The following is a 22,568-nucleotide window of genomic DNA, read 5'->3' on the forward strand; positions in this document are numbered from 1 at the left end:
TTCAGCCAGGCATGGTGGCACACACCTTAAATCCCAGCACTCTGGAAGGAGAAGCAGACAGATGACTGTGGATTTGAGGCCAGCCTGGTCTGTCTGTTCCAGGTCAGCCAGAGCTGTTACACATAGAAACCCTGTCTCGAAAAAACAAAACAACAACAAGAGGAAAAAAAAAAGAAAGGGGGGGGGAACCAAAACAGCGTTTTTCTGCTGTTGGGGGAGCCAGTGAAAAGTGAAAATCTGAAGCCCTTCTTCAAACATCTTTAAGAATTTAACAGCAGCACTAGCAGGGCACTAAACTAACTAGCAGACCCTTCTAAGTTTGGAGCTGTCAGACTCCAGAAGGCCACACAGAGATAAATAACGTCCAGCCCTGCTTAGGTGTGCAGCCTGATCAACAAGCAGAAGTGGCTGGATGGTCCAGATCAGGCATCTGTTCTTCATCATATTGATTCAAACGCTCTTACTGAACTGGAACCAGCTGGGATGTGACTTACAGACTTGGGCAAATTTCAATTCCTATGATCTCATGGGGCTCTGGTTACTTCTCCTCTGGATTCCATTATTACACTTGGCTTTTAAATGATCCTAATCTTAGCAGAGCAATCGCTCAGACATGATAAAATTTTTGTATTTATCCTAGATGATTTTTTAAAATTAAACATCTCTTAAACTAGGAGAGTCTTGATGTCATTAAAACAACTGGGCAACCTAAAGGAGAACCCACTGTCCAACAGTTTTATATTTTAGGTAAAGCATTAATTAAATCGGTAGTATATTTTGTTCCCTTTTAAGACCGCCGTAGTCTTTCAAAGATAACTAGTAAGAAGCTATATGGTTATTTTTAAAACACTCATCCTGATTTTAGTCACACGAATTTTACTAGAACCCAAGGGTACCCATTCTTCATAGTAATAAAAGTGTATGTATACAAAGGCTCAGGTCACATGACTAAACAGCGACATTTCCGGGAGTGGATATACTTCCTGTACTCTGCCAGCTGCTTCAAATACATGTTTGATGGCCATCTGTGTTTTTCAACAAAACTTCGTTCTTCCACTAAAATTTTAAAGGAAAAAAAAAAGTTAATTGCATATGCTTTTTCATCAAGATGAAATACCAACTGATTTCCTATATGACAGAGGAGCTCAGTCTCTTATGCCTCCCATCCTTTCCATAGCCTTCCAGAATCACTTAATAGAATTTGGGTAAAAAGTCCTAAGGATAAATGCAACAATTTACGATGACACACACTCTTCCACCAAGTAGTATTTGACAGCTGTCCTTTTCTTTTTCAACAAAACTTTTTTTTTATACTAGAGATAACAAATTCATCTTTTCTGTATGGATAACTTGGCCTTTCAAACTCTATAAAGTCTCCCTGGCTCTGTTTCCCTCCAGTTGTAGTCAACTCATTCTTGTTACTACCTATGCTCCAAAGTTGGCCCCAGGGTAACTTCCTGGTTCCCAGGCTTGCTCCACTAGCCTCCCCTTATGCTGTGCACTCTGCAGCCACATTCACAGGAACCGGGGTTTCAGTCCTGGCCCTCACGCCAAGCTCCACCACAGTCTCTGAATCTATGGTTCTCTGGCTTTGACTCTCTAGCTTCCCATGTCCTGTCAGTTGTCTCCGTTGACGGGGAGGTCTACCAACGCTCATTAGTCAACATTTGTGAATCCCACTGAGGCCCAGGCATCATCCTGCCTCTGACACACCTGGCACTCTAAACATTTAAGGGTTTGGGGATCCCTCCCTTATACATGCTCTTGCATTTCATTCTGCTTAGTCAGTTTAATTTCTCCGATTGCTGTTTAACTTCACGGGCATGTGGATGAACAAGGGCCTGATTACAAGATCTAAATGACAGCAAATAAGCTGCTTGCTCAGGAAACAAGCTGTCTCAGTTTCCTGAGCAAGCAAAGGTGACTAAGGTGGCTTTTTAAAGACAAAGCTTCAAACTGGGTGTGGTGGTGCACACCTTTAATCCCAGTGCTTGCAGGGCAGAGGTGGACCGACCTTTGTAAGTTGGAGGCCAGTTTGGTCTACATAGAGAATTCCAGTACATCCTGGGCTACAGAGTGACAGCATGCTTCAAAAAACACACAAGCAAAAACAAAAAAGAAAGAGAGAGAAAGAGAGAGAGAGAGGAAGGAAGGAAGGAAGGAAGGAAGGAAGGAAGGAAGGAAGGAAGGAAGGAATTAAAAAAGAAAGGAGAGAAAGAAAGAAAGAAAGAAAGAAAGAAAGAAAGAAAGAAAGAAAGAAAGAAAGAAAGAAAGAAAGAAAGAAAGAAAGAGACAAACTCCAGGGGAAAAAATGATAGCGGATGAGCTCTGGCATCCAGTAAAAAACGGAATCAACCAGTCCAAACGTAACACAATAGATAGCTAAATTAAACCAACTGTGAGAAAAAGGAAACCACAAACAGCAAGGGGCAGCGTTTCCTGTGTGCTGCTGCTATGTCTTCTTACCAATCTAGTGCATGCAAGTCTAAGGGGAGGATGAGCTACGTAGCTGCCGGGTTGGCAGGCTTGCCATGACAGGACATTTTTCCAATCTTGCTTTCTGATTTCTAAACAACTGCACATGAGAAAAATCCTCACCAGGCACTGGGGAGGCAGAAGTAGGAAGGTAAAGATTTCAGGACCTTGGCTGTAAGGCAAAGTATGAGCCAGCCCAAGATACACACACTCTGGTTTAAAGAGAGGAATGAAAATGAAAACAAAGAAAATGAGTGCTGTCAAGGGAAAGAAATGGATAGAGTGCTTCTAAAGCTGAAGCTGAACAATTCTACAAGAAAGCTCTAAAGGCTTTCCCAACCCCAGGCAGATGCACCAGGTATAGGGCCACCAAGAGGAGAGATGACCTGTCCCCTTTGGCGGGCAGCCATTGCCTAGCTCCAGGCTTCCCCCGTAGGAAGACAGACCCAGGGTATCCAAATCTTTCATGCTTTCCCCTGGAGATTTTAAACAGTGTTACTATAAAAAACACAATTTTAAATGGTGGTTTAAAGACGAAACCCGGTAGACTTCACCCAAAGCCGTAGGTTGCCAGTTCCTAACTACGAATTTCATACTTCTGTTAACCAGAGGGTGTTTTCCTCTGCCAGGGAGAATCACGCCACAGGTGCCAGCGATGTGAGTGTTCAGATTACTCTCAGTTCCCGCCCAAGGACAGAACTGATCCCTGCCACAGCATTTGTGTCTTATACAGCCCCTGGGAGGATGCCCTGCACCTCTGACTTGCACTATACCACTGGACATTGCACACCTTATAGGCAATTGTATAAATAATAGCTACTGGCACTAATAACAGAAATGACTTATGAGGCTGTGATTACACTCCATGTAGGTCATACATGAGCATATGAGTAGTTAGGAAATCTTATTCTTTTACAACGGAGGTGACCTAAGGCGGCACAGTTACAGCAGCTTTGGGGGAAAAATGAAGTTCAGTTCATGTCTTAAGAAAACAGCCCAGTTCTTGTTAGAACACCACTGGTAGCTGGTGTAAGCAGAACACACCTTATCTTTAGGAATAAGCCCAGTCTTTTTTTTTTTTTTTTTTCCTTGCAAACTATAGAGTGAATGATATCTGCAGTTGGCTTTGCTTTGATTATATCACACCACAGTGTCAACAGCTAGCAGCTATGCTAGGCAACAGACTGACAACAGGCACACAATTTTGTTAACTGGCTGAAAACATCTGTCAAAAATCAATTGTAAGAATCCTGGATTCCATGTTCCCATGACAGTGTGTGGAGCAGAATGAGATAAAGAGGCCAAGAGGGTCTTCAGGTCTTGTGCCTTATCACTAAGACACAACTCATGACAAGGTGGCTACTCTGAGGACAGAGGGGAGCCCAGGAGCTGCCCTTTCATTCTCTTTTCTCCCTCCACATATCCTACTCAGCAGTATCCTCCATATGTCACCCCAAAACACCTGCAGAGACATCGCCAGGGAGACTTCTTTGTTCTTGATGAGGCATTCTTTCATGCTCTTACCTGTTGTTCTTTGTTGATCTGAGCTGACTGCCTACTCTGACAAACACTCCACCTTTGCTTTCTTTCCTGCTGTGCTGTGTTTGTTTGCTTTGTAGCCGAGACTGGCCTTGAACTCACGATCCTATTGCCTCTACTTTCCAAGCGCAGGGATTCTGAGCTTGCACTCCCATGCCTACCCACCATGCCAAGTTCCATAATGTTTGGTCAATAAAAAACTCTTATTCCAGAGCTCCTACATAGATATATACGTACAGATTCTCTAAGTAGTAAAGATGGCATTTTAAATAATAAGCAATATATATATATATACATATACATTTCTATGAAAGGAAAAAAGCTTAAACATATATTGTTTAAGGTTTGCTCCTGAGTTGAGTAGCTAAAACCGAGGCCTCATTTATCAAAGCCAAGTAGCAGCTGAGGACAATCGTCAACACCTGAACTCTCCTGCCAGAAAAAAATTAAAAATGTATGAGTACTATGAAATAATCATTAGAAAGCATCTTGTGTAACACAGGTCAAGCTGCTTATGCAATGCAGGTAACTGTGACAGTCCTCAATTACACAGCAGAACTGAAAGGAAATGTGTTAATATATTTATGTTCTTATGTGACTTTTTTATTAATTATATCTCGAACCTCAAACAAGGCCATAACATTTCCTTTTTTGAAGCAGAAGCAGCAACCTACCTGAAAGATCTTGAAATTCAGGCTTTTGGCTGAATATGAGGTAGTTAGTGGCAATGAAATGAAGCAGCCAAGTGGAAAGGCAGTCAGAGTGGTGAAACTGTAACAAACATAACAAAAGAAACAATATCATACATCAGTTCTGATCAGACTGAGACAATGGTCTGGGAGAATCAGAGTCCACACCCATGAGCTGTGTGCCTGTAAGTGCATCAGTGTTTGGCCTGTGGCCACAGGACAGTAGAGTATTACTAATTACTAATAAGGTTAGATTATTCAGCAAGTCAACCAGGTCACCAGGAACAAGCTACTATGCCAGAGCAACCCACTGAACACTGAGGGTCTTAATGCTTTAATGTAAACTTTGAATACAAGGTCATAGGCGACACCAGCCATATTCATGTCTGTGTAGCAGATTATAGTGAATAAGTTCCCAGCAAGTTTATCTGAGGAACAAATCAAAAACATTTCAAGCAGTAAGCACTACGAGCCCAGGAGCGGGGTTTCCACATATAAATACTTCCATGAGCAAGTCAGAGCTAGCATTTGCTCTCAGGGTCTTTGCTACACAGAGAGCTGCTAATTGAAGGAGGAGACTCAGAGAAATCTGGCTGATAACAGAATCTTCCTGGGCAAACCAGACACACACTGGTCCAGCCAACCACCAATCTGGACTAGTAACTTGATGATGGGTGACTTTGGCAGAGTTCCCTGTCATTGTCATTGCAGTTTTTACTTAGACTCACTGTTAAGTGGACAGTTTAGTGACACTAGGTTCATTCACATGGCTGCGCAAACAGCATCCATTTCCAGACAATTCTGTCATCCAAAATGAACACTGTATTTGTTTAATATAAATAATTTTCCTTTAACTCCCGGGGTCCTTGGTTGCACTATTTTCCTTTCTGTCATTATAAATCTGACTAAAGTAGGTACTTTGTATAAGGGAAATCATACAATACTTGTCCTTCTCTATCATATTTCACTTAACATAGTTTCTTCCAAAGGTCCTCCATGTTGTCGCTTATATAAAAGCTCCAATCCTTTTACAAGCAGAACAGCATTCCATTGTACACATGTGCCTCACTAGGCCTACCTATTCTTCCATTGATGGTCTTTCATAATGTTTCTCTTTTGGCTAAAGGTAGCTCCTTTAAGAACACTTAAAGGTTACATAAACAATAAGCAAAGCTAAATTAAAGAGTTATAATTTCATAAATTATGGAACCAACTCAAGGATGAAATCTCATAAGGCTGTATTTTAAGTTAAAATAAAATTTTAACATATGAACTCACAGCTACCTACCTATTCTTTTCAGGACACAAGTTGCGAACTGGAAGGAACATTTTATCTCCTATTTTAATAATCTTCCCTCTATCTTCTAGCAGATGAAGGCTGGTAACCTCAGGAGGTACAAGAAGAACCCATTGCTGTGTTAACAGAAGCTACTAGAAAACTGAGCAGAGTGGAGGACCGGCACACAAAGGGCCCTGGCTTGAGCAAAGGAGGGAAAAGCTGGCTGTAAAACAGCCTCCAACACACAGCCCACACTGTTATATATATTATAGGACATATATTGAGGTATTCCGGCAGGAAATGGAAGGCACCTCATGGTAAAATTAGGCAATAAGCCTGGCATGGTGGCTTACACACTTAACAACAGCACTCAGGAAGCTGAGACAGGAGGATTTCTCAGGGTTCAATGGCCACCTGATGTACACAGCAATTTCCAGGCCAACCAAAGCTATATAATGAGATTCTGTCTCAAAACAAAACAAATCAACAACAACAAAAAAATGAAGTTGGTGTTTAGGAAAAGCATGTGTTATCCTATGAGAAAGGGTTTAAACTGAAAAAATTAAGAACATAAAACAAAGGCTTTAAAAAAGATAAAGGCTTTAAAAAAATACAAACCAAATGTTATAGAACTAGAGCTAATAAGTATGGGAAAAGTACCTAGGAGCTCACAAGAAAAGTAAAAAACAAAGTTTATACTCAAATGTAGCTAAACAATACCATATACATGATAAATAAGAAGACATATTTAGTTGAATATGGGAGTAAGTGCGACCTCATAGGTGGCCCCAAAGTTGGGACAGACAGGGTTTCTGTGAGAGCCGAGACAGAGAGCCCTCAGCTCAGCCTGAAGAGACCAGTATAACTGGGGGAACACACATCTCTGTTTAGTAAGTGACAGAAGTGTGCTGGAACCTCTTGATGGACATATAGGTCCTACGGTAGTGAACAGAGCGGGGTAGGGAGAGAGAGAGCAGACAGGCACACTGAAACTGCTCCCCTCCAAAGCAAGACACAAGTGATGCCTTTTCTGATACACAGTACAGATGTGGCACAGATGGCTACAGAGTGATGGGAAATTTTGATTCATAAAGCTACTGAGCAGCTTAACTCTGTGGAAAGACAGAGAGCTGGTGAGGACATAGTCAACTCTGACCAAACAGGGAATTTCAAACCTTCCAAGAGGAAGCTGCTATGTTCTTGTTTTCTGTTGCTCTATTAAAACACTGATGACAATGGAATTATAAACAGAAAACATCTATTTGGCCCACAGTTGTAGAAGTTTCCATTTATAACTGGTTAGAGTCTTTCCTTCAGGCCTGCAGAAGCAGAACATGCAAGCATGCTAGGCACAGCAAATCTGCCTCGTGGCTGGGAGAAAATGAAAGGAAGAGGGAGGAAATGGGGTTCCTATAATCCCCCTCAAGGCACATTTTTAATGACAGGAGGATCACAGGGGCATGCATATACACACTTAGAAATGGTAAAAGTTATTTTTAGAAAGGTCTTAAGAAGCAATAAAACTGGTGTTGGAGATATGAATTAGTGGTTAAGAGCAGTAGCTGCTCTTGCAGAGGGCCCAGGTTTGGTTCCCAGCACTCATACGGGCACATATTAGCATCCATAACTAGAGTTCCAGGACACATGAAGCCCCCTTTGGCCTCTGTGGGCACCCCACATTCATGTGGTGCATAGATTCACATGCAGATAAATTATCAACACATATAAGATAAATAAAAACACACACATTTTTTTTTAAGTTTGAAAAGAAACTATACGACACAGAGATACATTAGGCTTTTTAAATTCGAGCAAAAAGTAAGGATAGCTGGGAGTTCGTAGAGGGAAAACCAATCAGGAAGAATTTGCTGATAAAGAAGCAATCACAAGTGCAACTGTCAGGAGGCACCTCAGGCAGCACGTCAAACGACCACACGGGAAGCACACACTACCACACGGGAAGCACACGCTGCGACTCGCATCAGGCCTGTAAAGCAGGAAGCACTTGCCAGCAGAGTGTGAAGAGAGGGGAGCTGGGAATGTGGCTCCGCTGTGGAGGGCTTGCCTAGCAGCATGACGCCCCTGGCTGCGGCTTTTGTAGCGTATAACCAGCAGTGGCTCATGCTCAGACTTCCAGTACTCCAGAAGTAGAGGCAAGGAGAATCAAAAGTTCAAGACCACCTTCTGCTGCACTAAAAGTTTAGGGCTGGCTTGGGATAAAAGCAACCCATTTTTCAAGTAAGTACAGTAAAACAAAAGTAAAGGGATTCAGGCTGTAAGCACGGTAACCAGAGGTCAGTGTGAGTAGAGAAAGAAAAGGGTTATCTGACTTTTAAAATTTGTTTTTAATCCATAACATTAAATACATCAGCTCTTAAGACGTGATTATGACCCAAGTGAAGGCCAAAATCAAAAGTTAAAAATGCCCAGATGCTTTAAATAAACTTCCTTCTATACCCAGAGATGCCTACAATGAATAATGAATTTGCTCAGCCTGGAGGCAAGCTTCAGCTGTCAAGAATGCTGTCCCCCTTTCCACCACATGGCTCCACTCTGCAGCCTGAAGAGTAAGCCAGCACTTCTGCCTAAGCCAGCACGCTTCTGTGAGCTCTGGGGGTTGAAGCTGACTGGGACAGGCATGTGCTGGAAGCCGGACATGATTTTAAGGTATCCCCTTCTAGAGTGATAGATTACAGATGACCTGTGAGATGGCCTAGACAGCTCAGCTTAGGGCACATTCAGCAGCAGCTATGGTGAGCTCTGGCCACTTCGAGTTTCCGCAGTGGAGTAAATGGACAGTAACACAGCTGGAGGATCCATGAGAATCGGTCTTCTCCCGTGTGTGAGAGAGGCTAGGAATGAGTGTGTGGTGGGCTTTTGACTACAAGGGGTCTGGGGAACAGATTTCAACACATGATCCCAGTTTATTTACAGACCTGGTCCTGTCCTGCTCAGGACACACATATGCACACACATACACACATATAAACATACATATATGAGTGTGTATATATATACATATACATATATGTGTGTATACACACACACATGTGTTTTGCCTGCATGTATACATGTGCACCTAATTCACGCCTATGGATAATCGTGAGCCGCCATGGCGGTGCTGGGGACTGAGCTCAGGTCCGCTGCTAGGAGAGCAAGTGCTCTTAAGGCTCAGCCACCTCTTCAGAGTCCATTTTCTCGGGTCTTTATAACCACAGCTTGTCACAAGTGTCTTGTGCAAACTGCATGCATTTTCTAGAATTAGTCGTAGTGTACTTAACAGTAAGGTCCTAAGCATGGAAGGAGCCAGAGGCCAGTGCAATGACCCCAAATTGTACACATTTAATTGTCAGATTCCTGACACAGCAAGACATGGTGGCAGACTCAACGAATGCTGCCACCATGCCACTGAGGCTCAGAACATGCTCATAAAGGAGCATGTAAATGCTCATAAGGGAGCATTTACCTCCACGAAGGAGGAGGTAAATAGTTCCAGTAACTGTGTCCATTGCTACATCCTGACATCTTCCTTTCAGTAATGCTAAGAAATTATCCTTTGAGGAAGAAAATTCTATTTCCTGTAATGCCAATGGTTATAGCACAGCCACGCTCAAATAACTTTGATTAGGACCACTACTGAAAAAAAAAATCATGTAATTTCTAACCTAATGTCTCAAAATTATTTCACCATAAAAAAATGATGCAAAGAAACTATATCCTTCTTAGTCAAACTTTAAAATACTAGCTGCGATATAGCTGCTAAAACACAGATAACTTCAAGTAATACATGTGTATTTTAAGTCAAAAGAGCCCCCCCCCCCCCAGGCCAAGCACCTTTGCCTTTTTGAGCAGATCCACAATGTCCAGGTTCATGGAGGCCAGCTCGCGGCTGGGCATGCTCTGCAGCTGTGTGACGATGAAGAGTTCACAGATGTGCTGCAGTCTGGAGACTTGGTACATCTCAGCGCAGATCAGGAGACACATGGCCTGGAAAATGCCAGCTGGTGAGAAGGAAAAAGAGAGAGGACGGATGGTGACACTATTGCTTCAAGGAACAACAACAACAACAACAACAACAACAACACAAACACACGCACAGCGTGGCCTGGGTGTCCTGTGTGCCTTAATCCCAGTACCTGAGAGGTGGAGGCAGGTGGTTCTCCGTGAGGCTGAAGTTTAGTCTGGTCTACATAGCGAGTTCCAGCCTGGCCAGAGCTACAGCAGCAGCAGCAAAAACCAAATCAGCGCTCGCTTGCTCTCTCACACACACCCCTAAAACAGTTATCCTTCAGCATCGACTAGAACTCCTAAGAAAAGTCCCAGTAGCACATCCCTGTCTACAGTTTGTACACAGTCCATTTAAGCTTTGGTGGTCCGAAGAGAATTCCCACCCTCAGGTCTCTAGAGAAGGAAATTCAATGGTAAACAACATAGAGCTAGCTAATTAAAATTTTCTTTCCTCATTTCTTTCTTTTTCTTGCTTGTTTGTTTGTTTGAGACAGGACCTTCCTGTAGAACTCTGGCTGGCCTGGAACTCACTGTGTGGACCAGGCATGCCTTAAACTCCAATCTGCATGCTTCTGTGTCCCACGTGTGTGTGTGTTAAAGGGTAAATTTTTCTATTAGCGAAATTAAATCCCATCTTTTCTTCTTCCACTATCCCTGCTCCAGGGTTTTACATATCACAGGCTGGCTTCCAACTCCGCATGCAGTCAAAATGACCTTGAACTTCTGAGCTTCCTGCCTCTACCCTGGAGGGCTGAAATCACAGGTGTGTACAACCATGCCCAATGTACCGTGCTATGGGTCAAATCCGGGACTTCTTGCACGCCGGGCACGCACACTACCGTTTGAGCTACAGTCCTCAAGCTTGTTATTGTGTTTTCTCTGTGGCAATTAAACATAAAACTTACAGTTTGAAGTGAATGCATGCATATGGTATCTGCGTTTGTATACGTGTGTGGAGGCCCAAGGTTTAGGCTGGCTGTCTTCCTCCATTGTTCGCCACAGAGAACAATATATTGTTCTATATTGTTATATATTGCAACATGGTCTTTCACTGTTGATTCTGGAGTTTAAGTTTCATCTGGCTCTGCCGACTGCTCTGGACAGTCCCTCTCTCCTCGGTGCTGGGATTACAGGAGGGCCACCTTCCCTCCCAGCTTTTGTCCTGGAGTTACGGGCTGCACACAGTTCTTGTACCTGTGCATCCTGCCCTGCACCTGATGAGCTACCTCTTAAACCCCACTGCAAAACATTTAAAAATTAATTACATTTATTTATTTCACATGTATTGGAGGGGTGTGAATGCCATGCCACAGTGCCCACCTACGTGGAGCTCAGAGGACAACTTTCAGGAGTCAGTTTTCTCCCTCCACCACATGGGCCCTGGGGATTAAGCTCAAGTTGTCAGGGTAAGATCTTTACACACTGAGCCGTCTCACTGGCCCCATTTTAAATATTAGAAGTACTCAGTTCAGCGGTATGAAGCACCATTTCACTACAGTGTATCTATCATCACTATTTATTCTCCAGAACATCATTCATTCACCTTCCTAGACTGAGCTCTGTACTCGTGAAACAGTAACTACCCACTTTCTCTCTTGTCCATCTCTGGAAATTACAGTTTTGTTTGGTTTAGAGTTGTGCATATGGCTCAGTTGGAGAGTGCTTTGTCTAGTTTTAACGGTCAAGTCGACACAATCTAGATTCCTGTGGAAGAAAGTGTCAATAAGGGACTGACTAGATCAGGCTGGCTATGGGCATGCCTGCCTCCCAAGCACCATCACTGAAGTGGGAAGGCCTGTCCACTGTAGGCAGCTCCATTCCCTAGGCTTGGGTCCTGACTGTACTGCAGCAGGAGAAGTGAGCTGTGTAGAGAGGATAAATACAATTATCTTTCTCTGCTCTTGACCATCGGTGTGATATGACTAGCTGCCTCAATTTCCTGCCGCCTTGACTTTCCTAAAATAACAGAGTTCAACCTAGAATTGTTAACTAAAGTAAATGCTTTCTCCCATAAGTTACTTTCTGCCACAGTATTTTGTCACAGCAAAAATGAAACAAGAACAGTAAGTTTATAATTTTATTATGAATAAGTCCTTTACTAAAACACTGAAAAATGAAACTGGATTAAAAAAATTGAGTGTGATACTATATAATGTAATCACTAAAACAATTTGGAGATAACACCTTGATTTGTCCTAATTCAATAGTACTCTTGTTTGTTTTGGCTTTTCTAGACAGGGTCTCTCTATGTAGCCCTAACCGTCCTGGAACTCACTATGTAGACCAAGCTGGCTTCGAACCCAGAAATTTGCCTGCTTCTGCTTCCTGAGTGCTAGAACTAAAGAAGATGTGTACCACCATGCCTGGTACATTTTTTTTTTAATTTTAGCATTATTGATGTGTACTTTTATTTCTTACATTTCCTTAAATTTATTACATTCCATTGTAGCTATGAGGTCAAGAACATTGTTAATTTGGCAATACTTAACACAAATAGACTAATAGTCTCCAATTTTCTTGATTAAAAAATGCTCACATTTGCATACACATAAAGAGTAATATTTAGCTTAACTCTTATTTTTCATTTTGATTAACTTTCCCCAAATTCCCCTTTAACTAATTCTTATAGTGTTATGCCCTATAGTTACTATTACTTTCCTGACAATTTTTCTGATCAAAATTTTTATTAAATGTTTAAATTTTACAGTATTAAGAAAAGAATAACATTTATTTCCACTAAGAGCCAATGCTTTCATTTTTCACCAAGCAAAAATAACAAGCCTCATTATTGCTGAAATTAACAACCTAAAACAGCTGAGACAATTTGACCATAGAAGGTGGTCTCGTTTGGAACCTCCATACCCTTTCATAGAGGACTCAGGACTTAACCCAAAATTTACTCAAACAACAAATGTGGGAAATATTCCTGAGTTGTGCGATCAAGGACTCCTTCTCTAGGTCATCAACATACGTAGTGCTCATTCAGCTGTGTTTGAGGAGGACGCCATCTGGTGGCAGAATGGGATAAAACACTTCAAGGGGCTCCAGTGCCTACTTGAAAGGATTGTGCTATCTACGAAACCTTGCAAGATCTGTTCTAACATTTAGCTGCTGCACATTGCTAACGTGAGCTGGTCAAAGACAACTTTGGTTAGTGAACTTAGACATAAATCCTATAGTCTATTGGGTCCCTAAACATCTCAGGGGAAGTTTTCAGAGATGCCAATTTTAGGGGAATCCTTTAAAAATCCCACATCCTCAGAGCTGGAAAGATCGGGGTCTCAGAATATTAAAAGTTCTGAAAAATATCTCATCTCGATGTGAGGACCATGAAAGCTATTTTCTAGCCCTGTTCTTGTTGAAGAGGTAGTGAGCCCCAAACTCTAAAATTAGAGCAGCCACTAGCTATTGCAAATACCTCTGTTCTCAAGTGTCTAATCAATGACCCTGTTTTAGTGCAGCTAGGACATGTGAAGGCTCCTAACCACTGCTCTTCCATTTGAACTAACTTAAAATTCATTGCTCTTCCTATATAATCTCAAAACTGCTTAGGTAATGCCCCAGCATCGACTCTGATAGACCTTAAACAAGACAGGTTTCATAGCAAGCAATCTATCAAGAGGAGCGACCAGAAAGAACCGTGAGATATTGTCTTACAGCATTCATACCACGTACCTGGGCAACAAGAGTCTGTGTATAAGTATTCTAAAAACGACAAGAAAGTCTCTTTGGAAACACCGTACACTGGGATCAGGACACTCTTGGCTTCCATATAATTACCATTAAACATGGCTGCCATCACCTCACATCGTGCCACCAAGATGGCCCTGTGGGCTGGCACGGTCGCTCCTGAATGGCGAGAAAGGTAAACCAAATCAAGAAAGAGAATGCAGCAGAGTTACCAGCCAGCTCTTACTGCAGCGCCGCCGTCCATGACAAGCGGGCGGTTGGGCAGACGAGCAGATGAGCAGATGATGCGAATTGCTGTAGAGGCTCCTTACAACAGCTGAGAAACAGAGTTTAAACTTGCCTTTGGACCTAAAAATTTGCAAATCAGAAAAACGGCTGTTAGTTTAGATTTCCTCAAGATGAAAGAACTGAAATGACAAACTTTGCTTGTGTTTTTATCACAAAGCATCTCTCCCTCCTGAGTGCCTGGAGATACTGCCGCCTCCACCCATGCTCCTCCCAGGAAAACAGTCCCACTGCCTTTCCTAACTAAACTCACAAAGCTGTCTCGCTCAGACTTTCTCACACCAGAAACCAGAAACTGCAAAAGCAAACCACACAGTCCCAACCTCACAGGAGGAATGAAAAGATCACCAAAGCCAAGCCACAGGGCCCAGTGAGCATTTCCAAGGTGATGACCATGACGCCTCCTTCCCAGTACACTACTCAAGAGGCCTCTGTTGAGCAATGCCTTCTCTGAGACAGGCTGTGCACTGTGGTGCCCCTGAGCTCACACTGACACTGACTCTCCAGGGAAAGTGCTGAGTTCTCCAGCTATTGTTCCAATGCACAAAGACAGCATTGGATCGGGGAACAGGGGACATGGAACCCTGAGGTTCATGGTGCTACCACGTAAGGAGACCATGGCTTCTTTTTTTCTCTGCAGCTGACTAGTATTCCGCATTTACCACATTTTCATTATCCATTTGTCAGTGGTAGGACATTTAGGTTGTTTCCACTGCCTAGCACCTTGTGTTTTGAGACAAGTTCTTTCATGGGGCCAGGGAACTGCTGGATAGGACAGGCTGGCTGACAGATTATCCAAGGGTCCCTGCTGCGGCCACCTCCTCAGCGCCTGTGGGGCAGAGGCTTGGGCCGCCAGTCCGCTTGCTTTATGTGGGCTGTAAGCATTGTGCTCAGGCTTGAGTTGTCACAAGAAGCACTTCTGGACTCAGCCTCTCCTCAGCACTATCTCACAGTTTTGGGTTTATTTGTTTTGGTGTTACTTTCATTTGATGGAAATGGAACTGGCTGTGTTCAGTGTGACTGTGTATCTGACTTGTGATTAATCACTAATTTAAATGTTTCATACCAAAAGCAGGAAGGGAAAACATGCTTATATTTAAACTGATTTATACTGAAACTAAGACACCCTTAGATTAATAATTGGATAATGACTATTCTTAAATCTAAATTATAAAACATTTTATAAGTTATAGTGAAATCTTAGCTACACTTGCAACCTTTCTCACTGTGTATCTTACCTAAAATATTTACAATACTAAGATTATTCTAAAGAAAGGAGCTGACTGATATCCAGATGTTAATTCAGTATCTTTAATACAGATTTAGGAAGAGCACATCAATGGGTGTTCAGTGCCAGTTTCAGCGCTGAACAGTTCACAATATGGACTGAGCAGGTACAGTTAGGGGTACCTAAGTATGAACATATACACACTCAACAATTAGTGGGAAAAGAGGCCATAGATTTGGAGAACAGAGAGAAGTATACGGGGGTTGGAGGCAGGAAAGGGAGAAATGTAATTATACGATATACTCATAACATGGTTACACTGTAACAAACAAATCTTAGGCCAAACACGACAACAACAAACCAAACCAAGACAAACAAACACCAAAGCGAGGCTTAGGAGATGGCCCAGTGGGCAGAGGGTTGTCATCAACCCATACAGCCTGAGTTTGGGCCCTGGAAACCATACAGTGCAAGGAAAAAGCCAAGTCCCACAAGTTGTCTTCTGACCTCCACCTCCCTGCCAGGGCACACACACCTCACAGCCCAAACAAAACAATGAATAATGTAACTTTTAAAAGGCTGAGTGGCTACACACAGGACCAGTGCCTGAAGTTAAGGGCAGAAGCTGCACGTGCTCGGACAGGCCCCCAGAGTGCTTGCACACGAAGGTGAGTGGGCAGAAAGGGTCAGGGTGTGACCCAGCAGAAGAAAAGAAAGAGATTTCCTTCAAAAACCTCAGCAGGGTATGCTGACATATGCTTGGTGCCAACGCCTCCTATGCTAACTGTAAGCAGATGATAACGCTGCGATTCGAATCTGGGAGAGCTAGGTTACAGTTCACCTGCTCGAGGTCCAAATGAGAGGCTGGAGAGGTGGCTAAGTGGCAAAGAGCACGGACTGCTATGCCAGAGCTTTGATTTCCAGCATGCACATGTCACAAACAGCTGTAATTCCAGTCCCGTGGGGTCTGATTCCCTGTTCTGGCTTCTCTGGGCCTAGAGTTCAGTGAAGAAAATGAGGGGCTTAGGAACACCTAGAACTTCAACCAAGGAGACCTAGGTTATTTAAGGAAGAGAGGCAGGCAGCCAAATGCCTAGAACCTGACCATACCTTAAGAGCTGAATTCCACAGCCAGATGTGGTGGTGCATGTCTTTAATCACTTGGGAGGCGGGGCCAGGTAGACCTCTGTGAGATTGAGGCCAGGCTGGTGGTCTACATAGTTCCAGGACAGCCAGGGCTACATAGTGAGACCCAGTTTAGAAAAAGAAAAGAAAGAAAGAAAGAAAGAAAGAAAGAAAGAAAGAAAGAAAGAAAGAAAGAAAGAAAGAAAGAAAGGAAAAAAGAAAAAGGAAGGAAGGGAGGGAGGAAGGGAGGGATGCTGGGCTGACTTGTATTGTATGTGGCCGGGCCATAGCTCCATAGCACGCACCATCAGGCACTTTCCTTCAGAACAAAGAAACCGTTGCTCTGTCTTTCAAAAACAGACTTGAGACAATTAATTTGGTACAGCTAGAAATACTTTTCTAATTTACAGGTTGTTTCTTCTTATCAATGGATGGGGCATTTTCTGTTGGATTGGGAAGCTACTGGCTATCTGTGCTGTGTTTCACTCAGGCGCTTCCCACAAACGCCTTCACCAACAGTATTCCCCCCAGAGCTAATTCTGTGATCACCCCTGGCTGTGCTTCTAGCAAGACTTTCTCTGCCTACAGGGAGTATTATGAAGCTGTCTTCAGAAGGACACTTTGGACCTTTCATTTTGGCAATTCATAAATGCAAGTGTGCCACTACCAGCAGCTGCTCGGTCAGCTGCATCTCTTCTGACCCGACGAGAGAGCTAGAGATAGTCTATGGCTGCTTGCTGGCTCCCTCCCCTGCCATGTTTTAAATATATCTCAAGGTTACTTTCACTGTCCCACTTTCAGAGTCCCAGGCTCACACTGCATATGGTGCTGCCAACAGAGCCTTGGAAAAAATTTCAATTCACTAGTTTTCTTGACATATGACCAAAGTTAAAAGTAAGAAGCAGCATTCTGGGAAAAGGTATTGACAAGTAAATGCTATGCTAGATGCCACACATTTCTACCCCCAAATTAGAGCTACAACTTTCTCTTTACACTGGTCTATGTACAGTTCTGCTTAATTTATCTGCAAGCAATTCCTTTTATCCTGTCATAATTGCAGGTGTCTGGCAATTCATCTTTAAGATCATGCATTTAATCTACTAATGTGGCAGAATTATCCATGCAAGTAATCAGTAATGGGCTTCCCAGATAGCTCCTCTTTCTTAAAATTAGGCAGCACTCCTTTCCTACAGAGACAGCAGGCACTTCTCAGTTGCTCTGGTGATAACAATTTTCACAGTGCTGCAAGGGATGCGCTCAGCAGTAAGTGTGGGCGCCTGATAGGTCATACATTTTTTTTTTTAATAAACCAAGCAAGAGATAATGAGCTTTTAAGAGAGCTCGCTTCAGATGACTAAAACACAGGATCTTAAAAAACACACAAATAAAATGCAAAATGACACATTAAAGATCATCCTACCCCTTGCTGATCCCAGATGAGTAGTTAAAATCTATATGGAGGGAAACACTAAGGAAACATAAACTCCTTTCCTTAGTTTATAAAATGATTTTCTTAAAATTCAGCTCATGTTACTTTATGTGATACCACAATGGGAAACACTAATCCCTCTACCCCAGGTATTTAAAGCTGAAATAAAGTCGAGCACGGTGGCACACACCTGTGGTTCCAGCATGTGGGGTGGATCCAGCAGAGGCAGGTGGATCTGTGTGAGTTCGAGGCCAGCCTGGATAGCCAAGGCTACACAGAGAAACTCTGTCTGGAAGAACAGACAAACAAACAAAAAGTGAGGGACGCATGGAAGAAATAAAAATGTAAAATCAGCTCTGTAACAGCTGAGCCATACCTTGTATTTCAAAGACAACATCAGCAAGCATCGGCTTATTAAGAAAAAACTTGAGAGACGTATTATAAAACCACAGAGGCTTTCGGGCTTGGTAGGTCTTGCAATTCCTCAGGCAATTAATCTAGCAGGAGAAAGCAGAGCACAAACGGGAAAGAAGCTGTTCAGTGTGCTTTGATTACATGGAAAACTGCAGACAGGAGACACGACTGCCTCATGACGGCACCTCTCATCACCTGTGAAGGGGCCGACCCCTGAGACACTTCATCTGCCGGATGTTGGTGAGCAGCACCAAGCCATTGGCCACCTGGTAGCCTCGGAGCCTCAGTATCCCGAAACCCTGAGAGTGACTGAAGCAACAGGGAGTAAATACGTTTCCTTATCACACAGGTTCTTTGACAGCCTAACAGGTCTTTCTCCTAAAGAATGAGCATTTGGGTGTGGTTGACGCACGCCTTTACTCTCAGCAGTTGGGCAGATCTCTGTGAGTTTAAGGCCAGCCTGTCTACACATGGAATCCAGGACAGCCAGGGCTACACAGAGAAACCCTGTCTTGAAAAACCAAAACAAACAAACAAACAAACAAACAAAAAAAACACCTCAGAATGGTGAATTTCCATTTGAATACAATTTTCTTAATTTGTGTGTGTGTGTTTGTGTGCGTGTGTGTGCAGCAGAGGCTACTGGACCCTACAAAAAGCCCTGGGGTCTTGGGTCTACAGGTCCCAATGGTCCTCCCATATCGACAGGACCAGTCCCTTCACACCTGCCCCACCCAGCCTCCTCCCATGGAGCCTCTGTGGATCTCAGCTTTGGCACTGTGCTCATCTGCTGGGGTCTATCCAGCAGACCCAAGCCAGTTCCCTTTCCTTGCCCCCATCCTTTTCTTTTGTACTTTTCTCTAATTTTTCTTTCCAATGAAATAAAACAAGTCTTAATATTTTCAAGTAGAGCTGCTCAAATTAGGGCTGCAATCTTAAATTGTATGGCCACAATCCCTCCTTTGGAATGGTTTCGTCATGGCTCTTACTAATTTTTGTTTTTGTTTTTGTTGTTGTTGTTTTGTTTTGTTTTTATTCATTCTTGATGAGTCCATCAGATCTCTGGCTGGATTTCCAAATCTCATCCTCATCGAACTCTCATGCTTGGCCAGCTGGGATAATCAGGAGCCTCTATCCTTCAGAAGTCCCATATCCAACTCTGGCAATTAGAGCCAGTGACACAAATTGTCTGCCCGTGTCAATCTGTTTTGAAGGGAAGTTTGCAATCTTTTGTGAAGGAGGAAAGTGATACTATCCTCTTGACAAGGAAGAGGAAAACCCACTCCCGCAGAACCCCACAATCGTGAGTGGGAAGAGCAACACAGATCCTGGTCGCCCACTTGCTGGTCTCAACACTGCACCCGCTGGAGGAACTGACATTTAGGATGAAGGGACTGACACATGTAAAGAAGAGTGACAGCCAAAACCCACCCAGACCTAGACAGCCAACAGGGGTTTGCGGTATCTTATTTTATCCCCAGTTTAAAAGAAAAGCCTGAACTGCTCAAAGCTGCAGCAATAATTCATGACAGGCTCAGAATTTAAATCCACGCTCCCAAGTGCCAACTCAGTGTAGTGTCATATTTTTCCTATGGCACACTTGGTAAAGAGAAAGTATGTAGGCGTGGAAGAACCCTCCATCTGTGCACAGGGCATTTAGGTCAGGACAGAATCACACAGCCCAGTCTTCCCTCGACAGTCGGAGGTGATGTTACTCTCAGTATTTCAAAGGAACAGGTGCCAAATCAGATTCAAGGAGAAGACGCAGGTTCAGAACACCAGCAAGACTCTGCATGCTCCACATAAAGGGTATGAGCCTGCACACAGTGAGTCTTACGTAAATGTACACCATGCATCCATGCATGAACTAACTGTGTGTGAGTGAGAGAGAGAGAGAGATTTTCTCCTTTTCTCCTGGAAACTCCTCAGGCTGTTTCCTAAACAGAACGCAGGTATTTGTGCCTCTTTCAGGTTACTTAGTTGAGTTAGGTTCAAAGGGACCTTCTGATTCCTGTAAGTCTGGCCAGCCTGGAGACACCTGCTGCACCGAGTTACTGTGTTTCTCTTTTTGTCAACTAAAGAACATTAGGACTCTTCATGAAAAGCTAGCACAAGCCAGGTGTGGCTGCACGTGCAACCCTAGCACCGGGGAAGGAAAGTCACAAATTTGAAGCTCACCTGGGCTACAAAGAGAGTGTGGAGTCAGTCTGGACTCTAAAATAATAAGCACTTGCTTCAAATGAAGGGGTGGGGGCAGGGGACGGCTCAGTGAGTAGAGACACTTGCTGTCTGAGTTTAATCCTTGGTAGAAGAAAGAACCAACTCTTACAAGTCATCCTCTCAACTCCACATGTAGCCTTCGGCACACATGACTGTACGTGTCGATACACAAACATACACACACACACACACACACACAAAGTGAACGTAAGAACAACTTTTAAAAACTCAGGGAGTGAAAAACTAATACGGTTTGCACCTTTAAACTATTAACTTTAAAATGTTAGTAATGTAGGCTGTAGAATTAAGTCATCTGTAAAAAAAACACTAAAGAAATATTTTTCTTATATTTAAGGAAAACCTATATTTTGCTAAGCATTGCACACAACTTACCTTTTTAACTACTGTAGTGAAATTTGCTTATCACAGAATCTGAAATAAGAATAAACTGGCTAAATAGTGCAATACAATTGTCTTAAAGTTTAACAAATATACACTAAAAATCTTTACAGACTCTGTAAAATCTAAATCACTGGAGTTTTATAGCCGTACAACATCAGTATTTTTATAGCCTTGAGCCTAGTTTGTAATTTTGAATATGTACTCAAGAGACTCCTCAACTGTCTATATATTGCTTGGAACTCTTTAAAAATTTCACACGGGAACAACCCTATTTGGATTTAAACTACTTGGATTTAATCCAAAGCTATTTGATTTAAACTATGTGGTGTGAGAAAACATCCCCCCGGGAGGCTCAGATACAGGTATGAGAGCCAGGTGGCCTGTCGTTTCTGACTCGGGCTGGCAGTGGTGGGGCCCACTTTTAGACCCCGCACTCAGGAATGCAGAGGCAGGCTGGTCTCTGTCCCCAGGGTTCCTGTGGGGTGTTCTGAAGGCACAATTCACAAATGAGCATTTTAAAGACATGACTCACACATATAGTAATCCTCACATAAATTAAAACCTGAGTAAGAAATACATATGCTTCTGTTTAAAATATTTAAATATACACAGGGAAAACATTTATATTTATGAATTATTTAACTTTGCTAGTGACTCAGTGTTATAATCATCAAAATAGAGCAGTTACAACTCAGAGTTAAATTAATTTACCTTTCCTGGTGTTTTCAAAATGCATTTAACTTTCTCGATCACATCAGAAACATCCCCTGAATCTTTCAACTTCCTCCTGACATCTTCTTCCAACTCATCCCACTGAAAAGCACCTAAAAGGAATTAGACAGTCAGATTTTTCTGTGCAATAACTATGAAATGTTGAGTCTCTTTTAGATTATCAACACTCCCTTCCTCAGAATTTTAATTTTTCTGTAGCAATCACTGCTATTTAAGTATGTGTTTAACAACTCAGTTTGCCTTCCCCTAAACCAGTAGTTCTCAACTTGTGGGTTGAGACCCTATGTGGGGAGACCAACCCCTCTCACAGGAGTCACCTGAGACCGTCGGAAAACACAGATATTTACATTACAATTCATAATAGTAGTAAAATTACAGCTATGAAGTAGCAGCAAAAGTTGCTTTACTGTTGGGGTCACCACAACACAAGGAAGTGTGTTAAAGGGCTGCAGGGTGAGGAAGGCTGAGAACCACTGCCCTAAACTGTCTTCGTCCCTGACAGGTGCCAGTTCTGAAGCAGATGTTCAGCTAGTGACTTAGCAGCCCTGGCTAAGGATGAGTTTCTGGGGAAAAGTGATCTGGCAGGTTGCTTATTTGTTCCCAGGATGAAGGTCGAAGGTCAGTACGGCTTTTCCCAAGGCTGAATGACATCATCGCTAGTGGAGAGCAAAGGCATACCACTGGTCCTGAGAGCCACAGTGGCCTGGAGAGCCGTACAGCAGAAGGGCTTCGCACTGTCAGGCTCCGATGTGACGCCTGCTCCGACCCTCTACAAGGCTGACCTGAGAGAGGCAGTGAGATGGTCTTCTGAAACACTCTGCAACCCAGCCACGGCAGCAACCCCAGCTGCCTGGTCTTGCCCTGAACTTTGTCTCCATCCTGCCATCTTCAGCTACTCTTCCTGAGCTCCTTCACTCTAGTCTCCCACTCTGTGAACCCTTTTCTTTCCTCTAATTCCATTTTATGGTCATCAGGAAGTAGACTTTACCCAAAATGCTCCTCTACTTGGCCTATAGCACTCTCCGACCCAGCCTTCCCATCATCCCTGATGAT

General features: G+C 43.1%; 1 protein-coding gene across 5 annotated transcripts in view; it reads right to left on the reverse strand.

The window, feature by feature from the left end:
- Positions 1-859: 859 nt before the first annotated feature.
- Rhobtb3 (Rho related BTB domain containing 3) overlaps positions 860-22,568 on the reverse strand; it is a 48,528-nt gene continuing 26,819 nt past the window's right edge. For 2 of the 5 annotated variants that reach the window (XM_021645615.2, XM_060383577.1), the window contains 7 exons: positions 21,495-21,607; positions 18,357-18,470; positions 18,124-18,244; positions 13,666-13,839; positions 9,817-9,983; positions 4,689-4,785; positions 860-1,056 (listed from right to left, as the gene is read on the reverse strand). In XM_021645615.2, the coding sequence (XP_021501290.1) occupies positions 941-1,056; positions 4,689-4,785; positions 9,817-9,983; positions 13,666-13,839; positions 18,124-18,244; positions 18,357-18,470; positions 21,495-21,607 (902 nt within the window). In that variant the 3' untranslated portion in view covers positions 860-940. The other 3 variants (XM_021645616.2, XR_009591832.1, XM_060383578.1) reach the window with 3 other exon arrangements.

This window comes from Meriones unguiculatus, chromosome 5, assembly GCF_030254825.1.
Source record: "Meriones unguiculatus strain TT.TT164.6M chromosome 5, Bangor_MerUng_6.1, whole genome shotgun sequence".
NCBI classification, from domain to species: Eukaryota; Metazoa; Chordata; class Mammalia; order Rodentia; family Muridae; genus Meriones; species Meriones unguiculatus.